Here is a 23356-nt window from a genome sequence, read left to right on the forward strand (position 1 = left end):
AATGATGGCGAGAAATTTTAATAGTTTAAACGAAAAGTATAAAATAAGGAAAGTCAGGGGAGATTTTTTTTTTTTTTTTTTTTTTATACATTAATCAATATTTTAATCGTTAGAAAATGAAATCTCAAATACATGGAAGATTTGACACGAAACAAGTTGTGTCGCATGCTTAGAAGAGAATAAAATTAAAGAGTCGTAATAAAAGAATGACGAATGAATCAATGTCACAGAGACAAAACTACGTATAATTATATCCATTTTATTTTTCCACAGAGATGCTATACACGATATTTCATCGAAATTTCATTACAGATTGTGTTTTGCGTGGATTGTAGATAGAGTAAGTGCCGAGACGCGCAATACAGTTACAAGCAGTCGTCCATCGGTCATACTCCTCGCTCAACATTACCTTTACGCCTTCTCTCCTCCCTATCTCCTCTCTCTCTCTCTCTCTCTCTCTCTCTCTCTCTCTCTCTCTCTCTATCTTTCTCTCCCCCTACCACCCCAACCGCCCAACCTCCATAACCACCACAACCACCGCCATACATATACACTAACATCAGTCACCTCAACTTTCCCATCTTTTTTTCTATTACTTCTCTTATCCTGTTCATCATCTCATTCACTCCCTCTAGCACCGATAGGACTCATCTTTCTCCTTTTACTCCTCATCCTGCTACGGAGCGCCAAATCGTACATGCGCTTATACAAATATGCTTGATAAATTGACGTGTGACGAACAAAAAATATAATGAGCCATAATAGAGCGTAGGGGGCGAGCGCATAATACGTATAATTCGTCAGATAATACATGGATCGATGTCTCGTCGACGCTGCAGCCGCCGCTCGCCTCATCTTCATTAATCCTAAGCCGCGCCCGCGCAAACGAGAAGGGCGAGGGTTAGCGATCAACGGGAACCTCCTTATGCCTCCTCCTCGTCCATCTCGTCCTGATCCTCCTCGTACAGTCGTTTCCCAAGGCCGAATAGATACTTGTCCCTCAAGTTCTTGGCCGGGAGCTTCTCGTCGTCGTTTATCTCCGCCTCGCGTTTACCTGCACCACAATACACAAGAGTTAAGGGTCGCGCGTCAATGGCCGAATCCCGATTGAAATTACTCGATCGCTGGCCACACTGGCGGACTCGACTGATTACGCGATACAGAACGGATCGCGTGCATTTAACTTTTCGCCTCGTTAATCCTTCGCCGCAACGACGTCAAAGTATTGGAGCACTAATCCACTTGGCCGAGCTTAACTTGTCTTTCAGTTTTCATAAGATATTATTTCACGTTACGGTAGCTTTGAAGCTTTTGATCAACGTTTCGAAAGGATCTATAGTGCTTAAAGTGATATTTATATTACGCTTTTGGATGAGTGCGCGAATTGACTATTACGAGAGGAACATCCGATGGTTACGGACTTGTACCTACAACTTTCATTATCGAACTTCACTTTCAAGCCGACGATACGAGGCAATTTAAACGAAGAAATACAAAAAAAAAAAAAAAAAAAAAAAAAAAAAAGGAACAATACATAGCGTTAAACGTATTGGATGAGAAAGCTATTATTGTTGCAATATTAATGGTAAATTTGGTTAATAGTTTACCCAAACCAAAGTTGAAACCCCCGGTACGTTTGGCCTCCAAATAATTCTCAAACGCATTCCTCTGCGCGTATGCGTCGTACTGGTCGTTCGGTATATAACCGAAACCGTATCGCGATGTGTCATCGCTGTCCTCGTAGTTGCTCCGTTTTCCAAGACCAAAGGAGTACTGCCTCGTCCTTTTGCCGAGGCCAAAAGAGAAGGGCTGAGTTCTCTGGAGATCGGGCCGAAAGAGTGACATTCTTATCAGAAACGCCAATGTGCTAACTTTATAAATGTCTTAAATAGAAGGTAAAATTACTGCTAAATGAAATTGCGCAACTCTCCTTACCACTACGCGTGTTGTAAGGAGAAACAGAGTTTGGATTGTCTTAACACATAAATAGAATAGAATTAGATCTTTATTGCTAAAAGTCAAAGGATAATTATTTTTTTTTTTTTTAGAAGATATTAAAGCTATTAATAATATTGCCTAAATTTATGTTAATATGTTATAGAATATTACAGTATGTAAATATGTGATAAAATAAAATGAAATAAAATACTATAGATAAGGTAATACAAGTGCAATTGGTTATATTTATTTATTTAATGGCAAATAATGATAATATATGTAATTAAGTTTTAATACGATTATAACTTTATTTGCAATTACATATCTCATTAATAACAAAATATGTGCATGTTTCATTAATCGCGGAGTGTTAAATTAAATTATAATTATTTTTAAAATTACACAGTTATTGAATCTAATGCATATATTGCTTATTTATAGAAACATTTCATTTATTATTCTTTATTCGATTTGAAATTACAATTATTATCGTTAATCATAAATTCAAGTTAAGTAAAAAATATCTAATGTAAACAAATTATTATTAACATTTGTTATTTGATATAAATGGTAATATTTTTTTAGAGATTCCTACTGTAATATACATGAAGCAAAGCTTATCAAAGTAAATAGAATAAAATTCTAATACTTTTATGTTATCAGTTTAGTTCAAGTTTACGTTAAGTTTTTACGTTCTCTTCTTGGTACATTAATACATACAATGAAAAAAGTAAATTTTCAATGTTTCGTGAATATTTTTATTATATGTAATCATTTATATTTTACTTCTTTCGATCGATGTAAATTTTAAATGTTTTTAATGTTCTCAAAATAAATTCATACCTTAAAATACGAAATATTGTTACAATTAAAACATATTCATATTTTCATTCGATCATATAATAAAGACTAAATATTTCAAGTCAAGAGTATAAGCTTCTATATATGGTATTAGTTATTATAAAAGTTATCGCACCACAATTCTAAAGGTAAATGTAATTCTAATGTGTGTTTGACAATTATCTGTCATAGAGCAGAACAAGAGGTTTCCAACTGATAAATTTTAATATGACTGAAAAATTTATTTTTTAGTACGTATATAGGAAATACAAATATGCTTCAATAATAATAAAAAAAAAAAACAAAAAACAAAAAACAAAAAAAAAAACAAAATGAATATCGTTCCTTTTATCATAAATTTAAATATTGAAATAAGAACATTTATTCCAATATAATCTAGAAATATAATATAATAACAAATTAAGTCTTTTTCTTTTATCAATTCAAGTCGAAGCAGTTAATTTTTATGCGTTTGTGACATTATTTATTACTTTCATATAATAATTTTATCAGTATAGTTTTTAAAAGAAAACATAATAATAATAATAATAATAATAATAATAATAATAATAAAACCAGTAACAATACGTATTTTATTATTAAAATATATGTATTATCTTATATATAAAGTATTAAGAAGCATAAGATTGAAGTTGAAGGATAAATATGTTTGGTTGAGTGAGAGAATTTTTTAAAGCTAAACTAAAAATTTGTCGTAAGTAAGCCAAATGCGGTGTACACCATAAGAATGAAAGTTGCTTCTCGTTTGAAAAGAATAAAGCATAAATTTTGTGTAATGGAGATTAGAAAATTTTTAATAAATAATATCTAACATTATTTGTACACAAGTAATTTTTATTAAAAATAACTTATTCAATTTATTATTTTTATTAGAAATTTGTCTATCAATAAATTGGGTAAGTTATAACTTATTTTTAAGGATAATTATTTCACATTTAAGAATGATTAATATATATCATTTGATGATAGATAGAATGAAAATTTTGAATAGCAAGAAAATTTTAGTTCAATTATTTTATTAATTTTCAAAACTTTATTATTTATATTAATATTTTTAAATAATTGTATAATAAATAAATGTAAAATAATATTTTAATATTAACTAACGCTGATAGCGATTTTATAATAATTCTGAATTTTTTATAAATAAATAAAGTACTAGAATATTGTTCACAGGATAAAATAAATATATATATATGTGTATGGGTGCGTGTGAGCGCGCGCGCGCGTGTATTTTATAACATAGTGGAATAATAAGAAGAGAATAAATATAAATTTAATTAACTGAGTAAAATTAAATAAAAAATTTGACATTTTATGTTTTCATACTTTTTTTTTTTTACATACTTTCAATTAGCAATGCTTTGACAATTAAAAGAAAATATGTCCTTTACAGATTGGCGCTTCATAATTAAATGAAATTTTTGCAATATATTTTTATATTTCGAGAATTGCGTATTAGGGCCGGTCAAATAAATTATCTTTATTTATATTGTTAACAATAATGTATGTAGTACGTTTGCGATAAAGTGCATGCATTATGTATTGCGATAGTTACAGAGGCCAATGACGAATTACTACATAAAAATTTTGCTTTTTATTCTTCAATATATAAAATGTAATTGATAGTAAAAGTTTTATTGCAGTGTATACGCCTGCTGAAATAACAACTTAATGTTATAAAAAATCAAAATTTTTATCATAAAATTGCTACTGTTTGATCATCACTTTAATCTATAGATTATTTTAACTCGCAAGATAAAGTTCATCCGGGAGTAATATTACAAAAGCTAACTCAACCAATATATCCACACGCTTCGTTCGGTAAATAAAAATGTCTTTTGCGATAATATTCTTTATTTCAATATGCACGGTAACACTTGTCAGCATTTTATACATTAAAATGTCATGGCACTACTTAATAGTAGCGCAGCGCCTACGTCGATAAAGAAGAAAACTAATGTAAATAATAATTTTAATGCAATGGGTGAAACGCACTTTGCCCTCGATGCCCTGAGCCCAGCGTTTGCCAAGGCCGAACTGATAAAGCGGCAGTCTTTTGAACTCTGAACGGTAGGTGTAAGCCCTCTTCCCTCCGAGGACCTGATCCCGCGGATCTACGAGGGAGCTGAAGCGCGGCCCGTGAAGGGAGGAGGAAGCCGAATTTGGAAGTGCTGACGAGGATGAGCCACCAGCTAGGGAAGACGCTGTCTCGTCCATGGCCACGGACCAGCCTCCAAGGATGCTCAGAACGCAAAACACGATTATCCTAATCCTCATTGTCGTGGCCGATGTACTCGCAAATAGTCTCATTAGCCTGCACCACTTCTTCTGTACTCCCACTTTCTGATCTGCTGAACATAAACTTAGGTTTGTTTTTTGTTTTGTTTTTTATTATAAAATTAAGGAATTTAATAGATAATAGTTGAATGACAATTATTAGAGCGGACATCTCTGTAACCTTACTTTGCATTAGCAAACAAGAGAGTTTCCAATTGTTTCCAATTGTTTCGTGATATTTCATCTGCAAAAACACATTCTTCCACTCACAAATAATATAGATATATTTTTTTTCAGACAAAATTTATTAATATGTTCGGTATTTTAACAATCATAAAGTATTAGTCGGTTCTTTCAACAAAGTACATTAACAAAAGATAAATAACCTTTATAGAGAATGTAAACTTGTACTCAATTGCTAAAAAATGTATATTTGATAAGTGCTTTCGTATAATATTGATTTTAAAATAATCTCTTCTTATTTTACAAATTTTTCACAATATTTTTCATTTATATAATTTCGAATAATTATTTATAAGTGCCAGTTGGTTATTATTATCAACTAGTGTGTTTTTACATGTTAATCATTGAAAATTCAATACAGTGTTGCTAGATTTTTATTAAAAGTGATATTCTCGATAGAGTGAGAGTGAGAGTGAGAGTGAGTGAGTGAGTGAGTGAGTGAGTGAGTGAGAGAGAGAGAGCGAAAGAAAATACGATTCGCAAGTACAACGGACGTTAAAATGCGTGGAATTACAGCTATAGGCGAGAGCACAGAGCGGAATTATGAGATTCGAATTGAACACGATTGTTAAGCAAAAGCAAGATTAGTTCATAAAGTAAGAATAACCATGGCAGGCTGAAGGCAGTGTTGAAGTTCAAAACGAAACATGAAAAGTGATTTTTAACTGGAAGTGAGTCAAGGACTGAAGGATAATTTTGCGGCTATCCCGAATGAAATTACCGATTGAAGAAAAGTGTAAAATTTTCAATGCATGTGGATAATTGCCGATATAATCTGTAAAAGATGTAATAGCGCACTTAGATTATTTGTATGCCAGTAAGATTATTCCAAAGACAAAATATATAAGAGTTAGAGTTGATAATTTGCATTAGTGACGTATATCTCAAGTCAGCTACAAACATGACGGTCAACTTATTTAGAACAGACAGTTTGTCATTCCTATGGTTGATCATATTAATATTATATTTATTAGTGAGGAACTTGCCACACCTAACCTTTTCACTGAAAACAATCGACCAATTATCCTAACATTAATAATAATAATAATAATAATAATAATAATAATAATAATAATAATAATAATAATAATAATTCTAAGTGTTTGCATTTTATTGTCAAACATCTTTCTAATAAGTAACACATATTACAAGCGATGTAAATTATAATATTATGTGTGGGATTTTATTTAAATTTTTCTATTCTCTTAATTTGATTAATTTTGAAATAATTTATTAAAATAACATAAGTATTAAATTAGATATTCGAGGTTAAAAATAAATCTTATAATTTTTAAATACATATATATTTATATGATTATAATATTAAACTTTCACCTTAATTTACTTAAGACAATATTACAAAAATATATATTATCAAAATTATTATCAATTCATCGTTAATTCCATAAATTTGTATGAAACATTTACTTTTTAATATTGTAATAAAAATAACATTCGATATTTATATTCAACTTTGGCTAATCTTTTCATCAGGAATTATTTATATTCATAATGCAAGAGCGAGGGAGCTTAACAAACTATCGGTATTATGCATTTCAATATCAGAATGGCAGTTTAATGTGTGTAGATTTTAATAAATTGTTTGAAAAATTAAGGTTTGACTCGCATAATATATTACGTATTTTGAGGATAATTAAATTTTTTTCTTTTTATAAATGACAAAGTATGGTATATTGGACCATAAAATATATTTTTCGAAATTCATGAAGTCGAAGGAACCATTATTAGATTAAAGCTTTCACCCTAAAATGACTTTGTTGACTTGTTAATCATATATTGTAATGTAATTAGTTACTAAAATATATTTAATAAAACATCCAGAGTATTTTAATGAAAAAAATTAATATATTTTTTTTATCTTATACAAGCTTTTAAATAAAATTTATAATTGAATGAATATAAATATTTATATCGCTTGATATCATGAATTCTATAACTATTATTTTTTCATTTTCCTATTTTTTTTTTCTTTTCTTTTTAATTTTGTTTAAGGCAACTTATTTTAAATATATTTTATTAATATAATTTTACGTTATCGAAATTTAATATACATAGTAGAATATAATAACCAAAGAAATTATTATTCTTTAAAAGAAAAATAAGACTCTTTTATTTATCTTTTATATCTTGTGTATGTTGTACTTATTCGAACTTTATGATTAATATCATATTATTATTAATATTGATTAGAGTAAGTTTTGAGAGCATTATTCGTAGTAATAATACATAGAACTATTTGATGTTCGAATAATGATAGAGAAGTAAGAGAATATTTTTATTGCATTACTCAAAGCACACATGTTATATTCTATGTTAATTCTATGTTAGGTTTATTAGGTTTATTAGGTTAGTTTCAGTGAAATATTATAAATTTGTCGTATATAATTTTAAGAATTATGGTATTTAAACTTCATTCTGATATTATAAGCAATTAAAATTTTTAGTAAAAGGTAAGTGATATTTCCCACTTCAGAAATTTTCTCGATTAAACTTTGATTAAACATTACTTATTGTATTTATAATGAATAAATGTTCTACCGTTTGGTATTTTTGGATACCTAGAATCTTTAAAGTTATTTTACTTCATATTGTATTATAAAAAGAAAAAAGTTATTGTATTTTATAATATAAATATTAGTTACATATTGATAATATTAATAATCAGTTTCTATTTCAAAAAAATTTTGATTATGCTCTTTTTTTTTCTAGACAGCGTTTTCTATTTTATGCAGATTGGTTTGAATTCTTTTGTAAAAGAATTTTAAACATGAATTTTAAGAGGCAGTCTACGATACACTCAATAAAATGCTAAAATATGTATAAGACGTTATTCTATGTAAAATAAATAATTAAAAATGCAAGAGATTTCGGAAAAAGTGTACATTCTCTCAATACATGCTAATTATATTATATTGTTAATTGTCTATTAAACTAATTAGGAAGATATAAAATAATTATTTTTTAGACATCTTTTAATGGCATTTATATACAAGAGAATACTTTCACTTATGAAAAAAGCAATTCAATGTAATGTTTACTTAATCTTTTTCTGATATTTTGTTTATGCTTGCTTTAATATCTTATCAAACCTGTACAAACTTCTTTTGAAGATTACACATATATTATCGAGCAATTTGAATCTCAGTTAGAATTCAGCTTTTTATTCCAAATAAACTAAATTCTTGTTTACTTTGTATATCCTTATATTATAAAAAGTGTATGAAAATTCATGAAACGAAAGTCTAATAATTGAGACTGTATCGGTAAAAAAAAAAAAAAAAAGCAGATGAAGCAAGTAGCAATTTATCGATCGAAAAATTAGTAACAAATTGTAAAAATAAAATGATGAAAAACATGCTTATTATTTATATAGATTAACGCTGTTGGATTAACTCGATGGACACAATACATAAGTTATTATTAAGTCATAGGGAAATAAAACGTACGTTCGAAGCAATAAAGTCTTTAGAATGATATTTGGAATATGGGGATATGCATTGGTACGAATAAAAACCGCTGAATATCTACATTATAAAACCACGAGATACATTATTTTATACTTTATTTTATAAAAATAACTAAATTACTGATATTAAGATAGATGGGCCGTTAGGTGAAATTTGAAATTTAATCAGGAATTAGTGGAAATATATATTTTTCTAGAATTTGGGAGTCAAACTGAAAAGTGACAGAAATAAAAGTTTTTAGATAGATGAAAATATGAATGAGAAGTGGTTTTTAAGAGAAGCGACCAAGTTTATTTATCAAGCACATTGCGTGGCAACCAAACGCGAATCTCCAATCTCCAATCTCCATTACATTAAGGCAAATGCAAATGTTCGTTGTAATAATTGGAAAATTATTAATGATTGAATAAAAGGACAAACAGCCGTGTATTATTACAATCGCTATGGAAAATATTTACCAGCCAGACTTCCAAAATCAAATATTACCTCACAGTCGAGAATCGTGTCATGCGATCGTATTGTGTCATTGCGAAATGTCTGGCGTAAAAGGCACCGAGGCGTAAATAGCCCAACTTATGGTATGAAGAATGAAATTTACGAATAGCTCGACATGGAAAGACACGAGCTTCGGAGTCAGCAAGATTTCAGAGGTTTCGGAAGCCCACGCGAAGTGACATTCCTTGCTTGCGCATCCATAAATTGCATCGGCATTGAGTTGTCAAGGACGAGTCGCTTAGTGCGACGGACGTTGAGGAGAAAGTAAATTTGGATGGGGACGACCGCCTCCTCGATAGCTCGATAGGATGTCGGTCGACGTCGGGCTTGGGGAATCCAAGCTGGATCCAAGCATATATTTACGAAACGAATTAATCGCGCGCGTGAATCCTTGTTTCCCGAGATTTTGTCAGCTCATCATTGAAAGAGGTTTTATCAGGATCAGCATGCTCGAGGGAGGGAAACCCAAGTGTCGCACGCGACATCTTCGTCCGATTCTCATTTCGTCGAGCCGTGTCCGCGTGCGCGTAACTCCGCACGGAAAGTCGTGGAAACGCTTATCTCGCCTCCTTCTCGGCCTTTTCCAGGCAAAGGCAGTTGGTAGTGTGCGTAGGAATAGACGGTTCGCTACCTCGGCATATGGGAATAGTGTCATTCTATGAGGTTGGGAGGGGGCTTTGATGATGATTATTATTATTATAAGTATTATTATTCCTATACTTGTTCTTCGTGTACGTGTTCTTCTTGTTAAATTGTTTGTGTCATGAGATAGGCTCTCTTAGACTATAACGAAAAATATTTTTTCTCCCTCTTGTGTAGGAAAGTCTTCTTAATAGTTTAGAACGGCAGCATAAAAATACTTAAAGGAAGCCATTTGCTTAAGGGGATACTTTAACTCTCTTAGACTATAACGAAAAATATTTTTTCTCGCTCTTGTGTAGGAAAGTCTTCTTAATAGTTTAGAACGGCAGTATAAAAATACTTAAAGGAAGCCATTTGCTTAAGGGGATACTTTATGCAAGTAATTCCACTTCGCATGTTTGCTTCATTTAATGAAATTGGACGATAAATGATTGGGCTTGTGACGATGCATTGTGTTTGTTGTTCTTAGTTCAGAGTACCTGTCCATGTATATTGTAATTAAAGCTTATAGCAATGTATGGAATATTTAAACTTTTGCCTTTTTTCTCATTTTGATGAAATCAACTCGGTTGGATATTAATGTAAAATAATCCATTACTGGCCGTAATTATGGGAGTTAATTCATTTTGACAAAATGATATTTATATTTCAATTTAATGCTATATTGAGTCCTGAGTAAATGCGTTAATGGATTTTTTAAATAATACGAGTTAAGCCATTCGCACAAAGAATTCTCCAACTCATGTTTCTTCTTCACATTCCTATTTATAATTATTCATAATTATTATCCGCGTTTGCTTTTGACATTTGTATACTACCGTCCGAATATGTAAATGACAGCTTACAGAACTTTTTATCTCTATGCTTAGTTTATAACTTACCAAATATAATTGAATATAATATAATAGTCATAGTATTTTTTTTTTTAAAAGCGAAGTAATTTGAAATGAAGGAAAGTGAAAAAATTATTTGTAATTATAAAGGTGAGAATTTTCTTTGTTATTATTTATAAACGACGAGGGATGCCGAGTATTGTCATCGAGAGTATTACCAACCGAAGTCTCCGGTAAGAATAAAATTTTTGAAAAAGTTTACACTCTGGCGATGCCTTAAATTTCTCTCAATCAATCAATCAATCAATCAATTGTTCTGTGAAATTGTCTCGGCTACATTTCTCTATGCACTACCATTAATACAAGTACTTTTTAACATCTGATTCCTCTAATATAATATCATTTTCGCTATTGTCGATAAATATTTTCCATTTTATTATTATATCTTTATTTATATATAGATATATAGATATTTTGTATATACTGAAATATCTAGTGGAGATCATTCCTAGGAAATGAATTTTAATAAAAATTTGAGAGATATTTTATGATCCTTATAGCTTAAATTCATAGCTCGTATTTCGATCGTATTTCAAGGCACAGACCACAGTGGTAAAAGGTTTAATAAATTATTTCAATCCTTACTTATATTAATATTTATTAATTCCCAATATAGTATTTTCAAGTTTCTGTTGAAGCTGACGTTAAAAGTATATATATTAAATTTTTCACTTTAATTTATAATACTGCACACTACATTGTATTTTGTAATATAGATCATAATTTTAAATGTAAGAATAAATTCTGTATAATTGCTAGGTAAATCAATAATTTGATATTTTGCAAGTAGAAAATTATTTATATTTTTACGTTAGTTTTCATGGCTAATAAGCCGAGAATGTACGAACGAGGAGGAATAAACACATCGATTGTTGCTAATTTAATGAATACTTGTCTGCTCAGAAAATCTACAGTCAGCTCCTATTCGATTCGCTCAATTTATGAGAATGAGCGATCTCGAATAAATAAACTCCGATTAAAATCTGTAAAATTAAAGAGCTTAATGAATTTAGTTATAATAAAATTTGTTATAATAATACAAAATAATACAATAATTAGTTTGATTTATATTTATTATCAAGTCCGGGTAATGATATAATATTTAAATAAGTTGTGTTTTCTTGTACGATAAAAATAAAGATACACAATCCCATAAAAAACTCAATGCACAACTTGACCATCCCTCGTAATTGGCCAGAGAAACAGCTATTTGATGTAAATAACCTCCTTTTATTTGTATCAAGATATACTGTCGGATACCCTTATCTGGATATATGAAGATAATTGTCAATATATGTAAGCATATTACCTATTTATATTTTATTTATTTATTTATTTATATGATAAGAAATATCAAGGCAACTTAAATTAAAATATTTAGTTTTTATGGCAATTGGAAACTTTTCTTAAAATTAATTTAAATTTAATTAACTTTTAATTTAATGAAATTATAAAAAAAAAAAAAAAAAAAAAAAAAAAAAAAAAAAAAAGTAAAACTACACTAAAAATTTAAATAATAATTTTTTAAAAACACGTTATTCACAAATACCATTGAAACTAATTAATTTTATCGAGAATATTACTGGAAATTTCGTAAATGTAGATTTTGTGACTTTTCTTACTTATATATATATATATATATATATATATTATATAGCGTAATTTTTTTAATGTATCCTAAATATTCATCCGTTAAAAAAAACAAATATTGACAGCTAAAACAAGCGCTAGAAGAAATTATGCTTTGTAATATTTTGACATTAGATAGACATTTGATAGCTTTTGAAATATTTCCGTGTTTCATAAAAGAGAGGTAAAAAGAAAGAAGTTGAAACAAAAGTAGTATGAGGATCAAACAAAATTTTGGACTAGAGAAAATTCACAAAAATATTGTATTGCTTTCCAGAATATTCGATATTTTATAACATATTCTATAGAAATGGATGCATCGTGTTAGTAATATTGAAGAATAATTTAGTTTTATTTGTATAAATTTATATTTTAAATCGTAATGCATAATATATTCAGATACACATGTATATATATATATATATATATATATATATATTTCATGAATTATACTTCAAAGATGATCATAATATTTACTTTCTTAATAATGAAATTTCGTAGCATATTAGAATCGAGTAAGCTTGAGATGTTTAACTTTTAAGGCATATCCCCGTATTCTTTTATTTCGTCATTATTTTTTGTTGCCATTGACAAATGAAATACTAATAAATAACGCCAACAAGTGCCTAGATAATTGATTGATAGGCTTGTTGCAATTAGTTGTTAAACATATATATATAAATATATATTTCCAAAGCTTTATTTTACATCAATTATTTAGCTCGATAATTTTTTTTTTTTTTAATTTTTATCTACCCCATACTTTTATAATAAACACATTAATGTACAAAATAAGATTTATATTTAAAAGATAATTAGAATGTATAGTAAGTAATACGACAAGTTAATTAGTTAGTAGTCAAATAGATACTAATATATAGATATTTTATTTAAAATTACGTAAAGTAGATTTGCATTGTTTAGTAGCAAATGCAGCACAATATTATCAGAGTTGTTATATACACGAATATATTTGTGTGTGTGTGTGCGTGCGCGCGCGTGTGTGTGTGCGCGCGCGCGCGCGTCGTAGCCATGTATAGTATATACATATACACATAGTTACTATTGTGAATGTGGCATGGAAAGTCAAATCCATTAGAACAAGAAACTGTATATTAGATAAGTATTGTTGAAAGATAAATAGAGATTATCTTTTATCTATGATACAAAATTCAATATCCGCCTATATACACTAATAAATAAGCCATCGTAAAAAGAAGGAAAAGAAGACAATGAATGGGACGTAGGGGAGAGGTGAAGTAACGTAAATCACTTCTTAAAATAATAGTCATTTTAACGGTGCATTTTGAATGAGGCAGAAGTTTATCGAGATCCTAATGGAGAATAAGACAGATAAGAACGAGCTTTTCTGCACTTGTAAGTCATGACTGTATAATTTAACGGATAATTCTTGAGCTTTGTATCAATGTGAGTAGTAGCCTCCCCTTCATTATATACAATGTTATGAAGTTGTATGTCAGAAGTTTTATCAGTGCCGGCTGAGTTTGCTTGCTAAAAAGGGGATTCGTTGGTGCGCCCTTGGATTTCCTTGAAAATAATTCTACGATTAAGTTGGTTTTAAAGTTTTTACAACGCGCTCGTATCTAAGTGCGCATTTCGTTGGTAAGTGGAAATAAAAGAAAAAAATGGACAGGCAGGCCGTGTATAGACGGACAATTGATACTTCGGATTCTACCGACCACGTTTAAGCCGACGAGTCCGCCGTCCTTTTATAATATTATTCTTTACTTTCTCCTATTTATTTGAAGGTCGCTCATTTAATTCTGCTATATTTCATAAGTATTGCTGAAATTGATGTTTACATATTCGTTATTTTAGCAATACATCATCTTTATTTCTATATGAGTCAGAATTATTTTATAAATTAATTCATTTAAATCTGTCAATTTGAGTTGTGCATTTATCGTATACATCACCTCCCTCCATACGCATATAATGTGGTACAATTTAATTGCAATTTAATTTCGTTGAATTTAAAACAGTCTATTGTTAATCATTAATAAATTAACTGAGATATAGTTAATTTTTTTTAAATAAAATGTTACAAAACATAATTTATAAATTTTGTTAAAACGTAAATTTTGTTGATATGTTGTGCCGAACTATATAAATTGGTCTCGAAATGTCATTATTGTATACATAATAGTAATAATTATTGTAATATTGAAATTTAATCAATTTATGATATATAATTCGAAATGGCGATGTCACGTAGATTTGCCTTATTCATACCAGAGACCAAACTTATCTTTGTTCAGTTAAATCAAGTAGCAGGCGATAAAGGAGAGAAGAGGAAAAACTTGAAAAACCAGGGATTGGTAGGCTTCTCATTGTAGTTTGGACGAAAATCAATTCTTTTATATTCTAAACGATATTCGAGGAAAAATGAAATTCATTCTCCATATTTTGAGGGATCCCATTCTATGAATATAGAAAAAGTAATCGAATGTTTTGAACTTTCTTAGCAGTTTCAATAAAATTTTTCTACAAATATATTAATATAAAAGCATACATACACACACACACACACACACACACGCGCGCGCGCGCGCCCAAATATATAAATTTACGATATTTAATAGAGCAATGATTTAAGAAATTTATGAATGCATAATTGTTTAGCAAGAATAATTAACGTTATATCTTATGAGAAGTCCGAAATTTAATCAAGATTTCATTAAACTATATTTTTAATATCGATGCTGAACATTCCAATTAGCTTGTGAACATGAAATACATTTTTTTTTTTTTTTAATTGTATGCATAATCTATAAAAATGTTTCGGCAATATCATAAAATAATCACTCCGTTTCTATAAAACTATAGCGAATTTAATTAATTATCGTATCATAAAATATTTCCATATCATAATAAATTTTTATATTTGTATATAACTGTAATATGCTCATTACATTCAATAAGTTTTAAAACGCAGTTGCACAATCCTATTGAAAAGTGCAATCAATGCACACTAGTATAAGGAACAGATAATGAATGTAATAATTAGAATAAGTAAATAAGAATAGAGCTTTATCATTAATCGCGTTGTATTATCGATTTGTTATTATCGATAGTTCGATTCATTGGCATCCATTTCTCTTCCCTAATTTAACATTATTGATAAATATAATCAATTATTTATTGATAGATATCTAATTATTCCCGCAATAGGACTCTTACAGCATTTATACTCATGAACGTCCTTTCATACTCGATAGAGGACACTTTTTACGATAATTTTACTAACCAAAAGCTCGCGACTTTTATGAACTTTGACCAAGTACTCGTTCACTTTTAGCAATATATTACATTGTCGCAATTATCGGCTGACTGGAATGCACATCACGTATTACAATCACAGCCGTATCCATTGATAGAAAATTGCTATACGGCATATAGTTAGTAATGGCGTCAGCTTGGTCGTAACATTTTCTTCATTTTTCGTACGCGCACGAGCGAGCCGCGAGGAAATTCATCGTAACAAAAGGGTCGCCCTCGTCACCTTTTTTCTTTGCGTTTTGTCGATACGAGGCTGCAAAAAATAAAGAACACAACCAGGAAAGACTGTCCGTATACAAAAGATGGCGACGCGGTAAGAATAGCAGTTTGGTGCGGCTGTAAGAGGATGAAAGTGATATCGCGCTGCACAGGAATTAAGAGGCAGGATTAAAAAAAAAAAAAAAAAGAAAAGGGAGCAGCCGATGGGGAGGATAAGGGATCTCTAATGCCTTTCTTCTAGCTTTGCGCTATCGTTTTATGCGAGTAGCGCAGAAATAGATTTTAATGAGGTATAGTATAAGAGCTCCGATTACCGGCAGATTTATACACGCATAATTTATTTAATAATACGAATATTACATTTAGATTGAAATGAATTCATATTATTAAATATATCCATTGACACATCATAAATAACGATTTATTCGAGTACATAAATAAGTTGATTTACATATTTAGCGATTAATAAAGTCATTAGAGCCTGTAGGGTGTGTAAGTAAACGTTCAATCGTGTTCGATTTATATTCTAATTCAGATGATTCTAATTATTGGTAGTTTAGAGGGTATCAAATAATATTATTAATTAATACGAAATGAAATTATATACGATTTCCTCAATTCTAAATGCCACTTATCTATAACTTATTCGTTCTCAATGATTTGATTCTTCTCGGTTTAATTGAAATTATGTCCAATAATACTGTTATTATTAATTAATTTTTGTTAAGAGAATTAATGTTTAAGAGAGTACGTAAACTTTTAAAAAGTTTATCTTACACTAAATACAGAATCACATTATTCATTATATTTTTTATGTCAGTATTATTCATGTTTACATGTACAGTTTATTCTCTGAAATATCTTGTTTTTCAATTCATTAGGCTTCGATTCATTAGAAAATAAGTTATTATTATAATTATAAGTGTGTAGTTTCATGTGAGATTATAACATTACTAAGTATTAAACAAAAACCGAAAAAAAACAAAAACAAAAAAAAAAATATACCATAAAATTTTCTTTCATGTTTAATCATTAATTTTCTAAATCGTAAAATGTTTGTTCTTGTTTAAAGAACCTAAAACCATTATTATTTGATATTGATCGAAAATATAATTTTCCAAAGGAACTTATTCTATAGAATTTATCCTAAAGAAAAGAGTTACTTCTTTTCACTCAAGATCTGCGAAGAGCTAATAAAAAACTTTAAAAACAATTATTTATGTGAGTAAGTATCAAGTTATTTCTATGTATAGCGTTCATTTGATCATTATTCATATAAATTTGAAACAATTAATAAAAAATGTTTTATATAGGTCTAATAATGACATCGGTAACTATAAATATTGTAATCGTGGCAATTATCGGTTATCCTTATAATCGTCATTGATTTCATTATTCCTACAATTACCAATTGTAAATAGAGTAGATAATAATGGAGAACTTTAAATTTATAAAGTATGATAGGGACGATAGAGATATTCTCATATTTAAAGAATAGTTAAATTTTAATTTACCAATGAAGAAATGACCTTGAATCAAGAGTATTATTATTTCGTTCAAGTGCTTAAGAAATAGGAATATTGAAAAATAATTGAAGAAAATAATCATTATTTCCAAATGCCAGTAAACAAACAATTCATTCGGTTCCCCGTATGGCCGTACATGCATATATATATATATATATATATATATATATATATATATAAAATTTTTAATTACTCGTGCACTCGGCCATGGTATGGATATCGATATTTCCCATACGTGTTTGTGGTTGGATCGTAAAATCTAACGAGATATTATCACAGTGCCGTATCCGAAGGTGTCGCGCCCTCTTTACTACCAAAGCCACCGTTTTACATTTACGTTAGTTTGTTGCGTCGCTTCAACGTTTATTTGCGTTTATTTTCCCCATCGTGAGCGTTAGGCGAACGAGCACTTAGCGATAAAGAGGGGGTTAATGTAACATAAACGTGAATTAAAATTTCAACGCAAACAACTAAATACGAGGCTCGGAAGTTCGAAAGGGATCCTGATTATTAATCGTTGTTGTCCTTATTATCATTTGCATTTTTGATTAATAGACTATTGAGAAAATGAATAGATCGAGGAGCTCATTGCCGTAATAAACATTGTCGATTGAAATGTAAATACCCCAAGGACTTTATTAAAATAAATGAATAGTGAATTATATAATGAATCTCTTTAATTTGGCTTGAATCTAATGAAATATTAATCTTTTCAATTTTAATATATTTCCCTTCTTTTGCTTCCATAATACTTCTGTCACGTGTTTGTTCCCGTAATTCATGTTTTAACGTCTCTTCCGAATACGAGGAAAAAATAAAGAAAATTGACAGCTTCTAAGTGGCAACTCTTCCAACAGTTACTTATCAATTATACAAAATGATTGTACAATAAGGGCATGTGTGCGTTAATATTTCAATATCAAATATTTGACTGAAACGTTTGAAAAATGTAGATGCATTTTGTTGGAACTTTAAGAAGGATCATTTTTGCTCAAGATTGAATTTTTTCGAGTATTTCAAGCATAATACATACTTTCTTGTCGTATTCAGTATTAAGGAATTTTGTTTATAAATACGTGAAAAATTAATTTTATATATATATATATATATAAACATAAAGAGAAATTCTTTTTTAAATATTTATCATAGAAACATATAAAATTGATATAATTTATCCAATTATTTTGTCACTCATACAAACATAATTATCATTATCTTCATCATCATTGCTATTATTATTTGTTATTATTAATATTTAATTACTAAAATTAATGTAAATATAATATTATTATATTATAGGCGAATAATAAATTTAAGAAAAGTTGCTTATTAATGTATCGAATAAAATACATATTTAGAGTGCAATAGTGACACGTCATGCTTTCATAAGGAGATTTTGAATTTTCTAAAGATTTCATTTAAAAGTATTCACTGTGTATAAGTAATAATATTCTAAGAGCAGAAACAATAATAACAATAATTTCATGATTTATAAACGATAACATGATTCCACATTTTCTATCACGAATGAATTATTAAAGGCAATAATTGAATTATCGATCTTATGTTTAAATAATTGGTAGAATATGTTTCAACGGGTTTCCAGGTTTTCCTTTAATAACGAAGTGTATTTTCTGTCGAAGAAGTCCATCGCGGCTCATTTTGATATCAGCACGAAAGAAATAAGACAATAACGTTATCGGCGATGGCTTCAGAGCGTTCAAATATTTTTTACTCTTAACTTTGCATGAAACTTTTCGTACTATTCGCATTTTATGATTAATTCTAATAAATATGAGAATATGAAATTAACGTCCGTTCAATATTCCTTGAACTTGTCGAACTGTCAAGAGTGACACGCTGTGAAATTAAATTGTATTTTGCATTTTCATAAAGGATCGACCAAATGAAAATATAATGGTTTTACAAAGTACAAACGTGAATGTATAAGTTTACTCCTCTGGACAATTCTATCCGTGTATATTCTTATATATTATTTTAACGCTCAGTTTCTAAATTAACTATATCGAAAATAATATATCTATAAATTCTTTTATAGTAAAGGTTAAATAACATTTAAGCATATAAGATCATCTATTTTCTTACATTTAAAATTATAATCGAGATCTTCAAACGTCATACATAGACTTTCGACAAAAAATTTATTAAAATTAACATGCAGAATAGATGGAGCAAGTATTCTTTATAACATTCTTCATTTATATTTATAATGATATAAAGACAGCATTCATGATGTCATTGTAAATATTATTACACACGTATGCTACATTAGAACTGCCTTTAAATAATTTATTATTTGCATTATTGTTTATATCAAAAATATAATTTGTCATAGTGCAATTAATATAACTTATTCAGATATTTATAAAGAATACTATTCATTAGATCTTTTTACCTAATACTAAATTTTCAGGAAGAATTGCTAATCATAATAGCAAGAAGTCTAGTATCATCCTAAATAAATTGGAGATATTATTTAACGGTATTTTAATCATAGAAATATTATTTATAGAATTTTATTTAAGAAATGGCCATGAAAGAAAATTCTTTGTTTTTATTACTCTTGAACGAAAAATTCTCTTATAAATAAAGAATTTTTCGCATCACGTAATAATACATTAAAATGAATAATTAATTTCTATGAAAATTTATGAATAACATCTCAAGTATTAATAAGTATAAAAGCAATTTTTCCATGTGCTCCCACTTTATGATGAAATATGTAAAGCATATATTTATTAGTCATTGCAGGAAACTGTATCTTTTACAAGAAAAAAAAAAGTGTAACATGATAATAATTAAGAAGCTTATTATGAAATATTACTATTATTATAATTATTATCTGCATTCCTATATTAATATATTGTAACCGCGTTTATTAATTTTATTTTCTTATTATATAATTTACTGTTTTGTAGGAGGATAACGACCATATATAAATTTTACCATACATAAAATATATTTTAATAAGAATAAGAACTTACGAAGATTATAAATTTTCTTTATTCTTATCATTATATTTTATAATTAAATTAAGATTATTTCTACTTTAATAGGATGACTATTCCAAATAAGATTTAATGCTTATTTCAATTGTTGATAATATTAGTGACTGTAATGCAATAATACGGAGCTGCAAAATTAATGCTCGGGTTCGACAAAATACAATCGAAAAAAATTGACCGACGGCGCGACACGATCTATATATATATATATATATATATTTTTTTTTTAATCTAATAGCAATTAGCCCAACATCCTAATTAATATGATAATAAATATACCGAACAATTGATTTTTAATATACTCAATTTATTGAAATTTTAATATATCTTTTATTCTTTATTTGCTAAATGTTTATCACGTTTAGTTTAGGCTTTTTGTTTTAAATTTTACTTACAAATATCAGGTACTACGAACAAACAATAAATATTTCTTCATTTTCTTTTTTTTTTTTTTTTTGTCCTTTTCGAATATACAATAAATAGGTATTTATTACAAATTGCTGTACGTTAAATGATAAGTGAAAATAATTATAGTGATGAATTTGAAACGTGACAGAAATATATGACTTTTATACACATTACTTCACATTTTAAGTACTTTGAGATTTTTATAAAATATTGTAGAGCATGAATAATATGACATTTTTTGCACATTTTAAATGTTATTACTAAAAAATAAATAAATAGATTCGATTGGATGCTGGAAAACGTTGATGTTTTTTTACAATGATGTTTCAGTGAATTTTCAATGAAATTCGGTACGTTGAATTTAAGCTTTTGTAGCATTATTATTATTGCAAAAATAAAAATAATCTAATAAATAACTAATTGAATATTACTCATTAATGTAAAAATTTTTATTTTTATTAAAATAATATAAAAAAAAAAAATAAAAAAAAACATTATTACCGTTACAATTACGAGTTTTTTTTTTAATCAATACTCAATCGTAATATATAGATTTTTAAAGATAATAATATTGTTTATGAAAATATTGTAAAATAAAATACTATTATTTGAATTGAAACAATTAATTAAATGTAAGTTATTAATTAAAACATCACATAAGTTAATGCATAATATATAAACGAACAGTATATTTTTACAATATTACTTTTAAATCATAACTATTTATTTAAAATCAAATTTCTACTTTAAGAACTATTATATTTTAATATTCAATTATAAAATAATTGATCTGCACTTAGTCTAAAGCATTGTCAAGTGTATATGTACATATTATCTAATATATAATTCTTACTATTAAACGCTTTATTTTCATTGAATTGTTTAATATTAATGAATTTTTTAGTATATGTTGAACTGTCAGACTTCATTCGACTTAAATATATAATTTATTGCTTAAATTGCATATTATTTTTAATATCACCTAACATTATTAATTATATTGCAGGTGAAAATTATAATTTTCGCTCTTGCGATGCTGTCAAATCAAATTATTAAATACTAAATTATAATCATTAAAAAATATGGATGAAAAAGGCTTAAAAAGAAAGTTTTGAATATTCTTTCACAGTAGCTTTTCAATTTATGTGTAAACACTTTATCTAAAAAAATGTTTGGTACAATTAAGTAAAGATGTATGTATATTTATCTACCCACTTTGCATTGATTTTGCAAAATTGCGATAACAAACGTATTAAAATTTTAATCTAAAAGTATGTCTATATATTCTATTGATAAAATTGCTTTAAAATAAAATTAAAAAAGCAAAATGTGAATGATATGATAACGCTTTTTCGGCTACCCACGTGTATAATTCCTGACGTAATTATAAGATGGTAAGGAAAATGCGTGGGCTGATGGATTTTGGAATGAGAAGCTATTGAAGAAAAGTGTGTTTTTTATGAAATACGCGTGAATTGAAGTGGGTAATAGTATTTAATACCATTTTATCTTATATGAACAATTTTTTAAAATTTTTATTATCTAAATTTTATTATATAAGCAATACTGCATGAGTAATTTAATATAATCATATTTTGCTTGTTCTTATTACTCTATTTAATTAAAAAAAAAAAATAAAAAGGATTCTGTGAACGTAATAAAAATTACCTACTATAAACTATACTATACTACAATAAAAATGTATTTTAAAAAAGTTTGAAAACTCATCGTATCTGTTTCCATGTAAAATTAATTACACTGCCTACATATTATATTTCTCATAAAATTAGTCTAAATTAATATTAATTTCATTGCCACTTGTTAACAACAATCATTCAATAATTAATTTTATTATTTAATAAGTCTTAGTTTAATAATGTCTATAGATTTTTGACGCAAAATTTAAATAAATGTATAGCGCACAATAAATAACGCAGTAATGATACTTATTGTAATAAAAATGTTTATATCGACCTAATTCAACTTCAAGGAGTTCTAACATTCATTACTATGTGAAATATATAAAAATAAAGAAACGTTTTAATTTCATGATGTTGCAGTTGCAAAATTGCGGCCAGTGCAATCATAATTGTATTATGATACGGCGGAATCTCAGCAAGTTAGCGTCGGAACACTATATCGCTTGAAAATTAGTTCCGTACTATCAACAAGAATAAATAGTAAAGTCTTGTGAACAAGGACTTTAATATCTTATTTCATGATTGCATTCTCTCATAACAAATACATTTTTTTTTTATATGCTTCAGTAAAATATATTACTCACAAAATATTATTATATCCTGTAAATAAACACAGATAATTAACTAATTTTTGTCATGGAATTCTATTTAAATTAATTACAAAACTCGTATGTTAGCATACAATAATAGCAATAACAGCAGCAACAA

At 27.9% G+C, this 23356-nt stretch overlaps 1 protein-coding gene across 1 annotated transcript in view; it reads right to left on the reverse strand.

Moving 5' to 3' along the window:
- Positions 1-514: 514 nt before the first annotated feature.
- Positions 515-23356, reverse strand: part of Apime-ASTA (allatostatin A) — a 29065-nt gene continuing 6223 nt past the window's right edge. Inside the window, exons 2-4 of the mRNA XM_011503631.1 lie at positions 4798-5150; positions 1608-1818; positions 515-1054 (exon numbers count right to left, since the gene is read on the reverse strand). Of these exons, the coding sequence (XP_011501933.1) occupies positions 924-1054; positions 1608-1818; positions 4798-5112 (657 nt within the window). The 5' untranslated portion in view covers positions 5113-5150 and the 3' untranslated portion in view covers positions 515-923. The remainder of the gene's footprint in view (positions 1055-1607; positions 1819-4797; positions 5151-23356) is intronic.

Source organism: Ceratosolen solmsi, unplaced genomic scaffold, assembly GCF_000503995.2.
Source record: "Ceratosolen solmsi marchali unplaced genomic scaffold, CerSol_1.0 scaffold8, whole genome shotgun sequence".
Taxonomy (NCBI): Eukaryota; Metazoa; Arthropoda; class Insecta; order Hymenoptera; family Agaonidae; genus Ceratosolen; species Ceratosolen solmsi.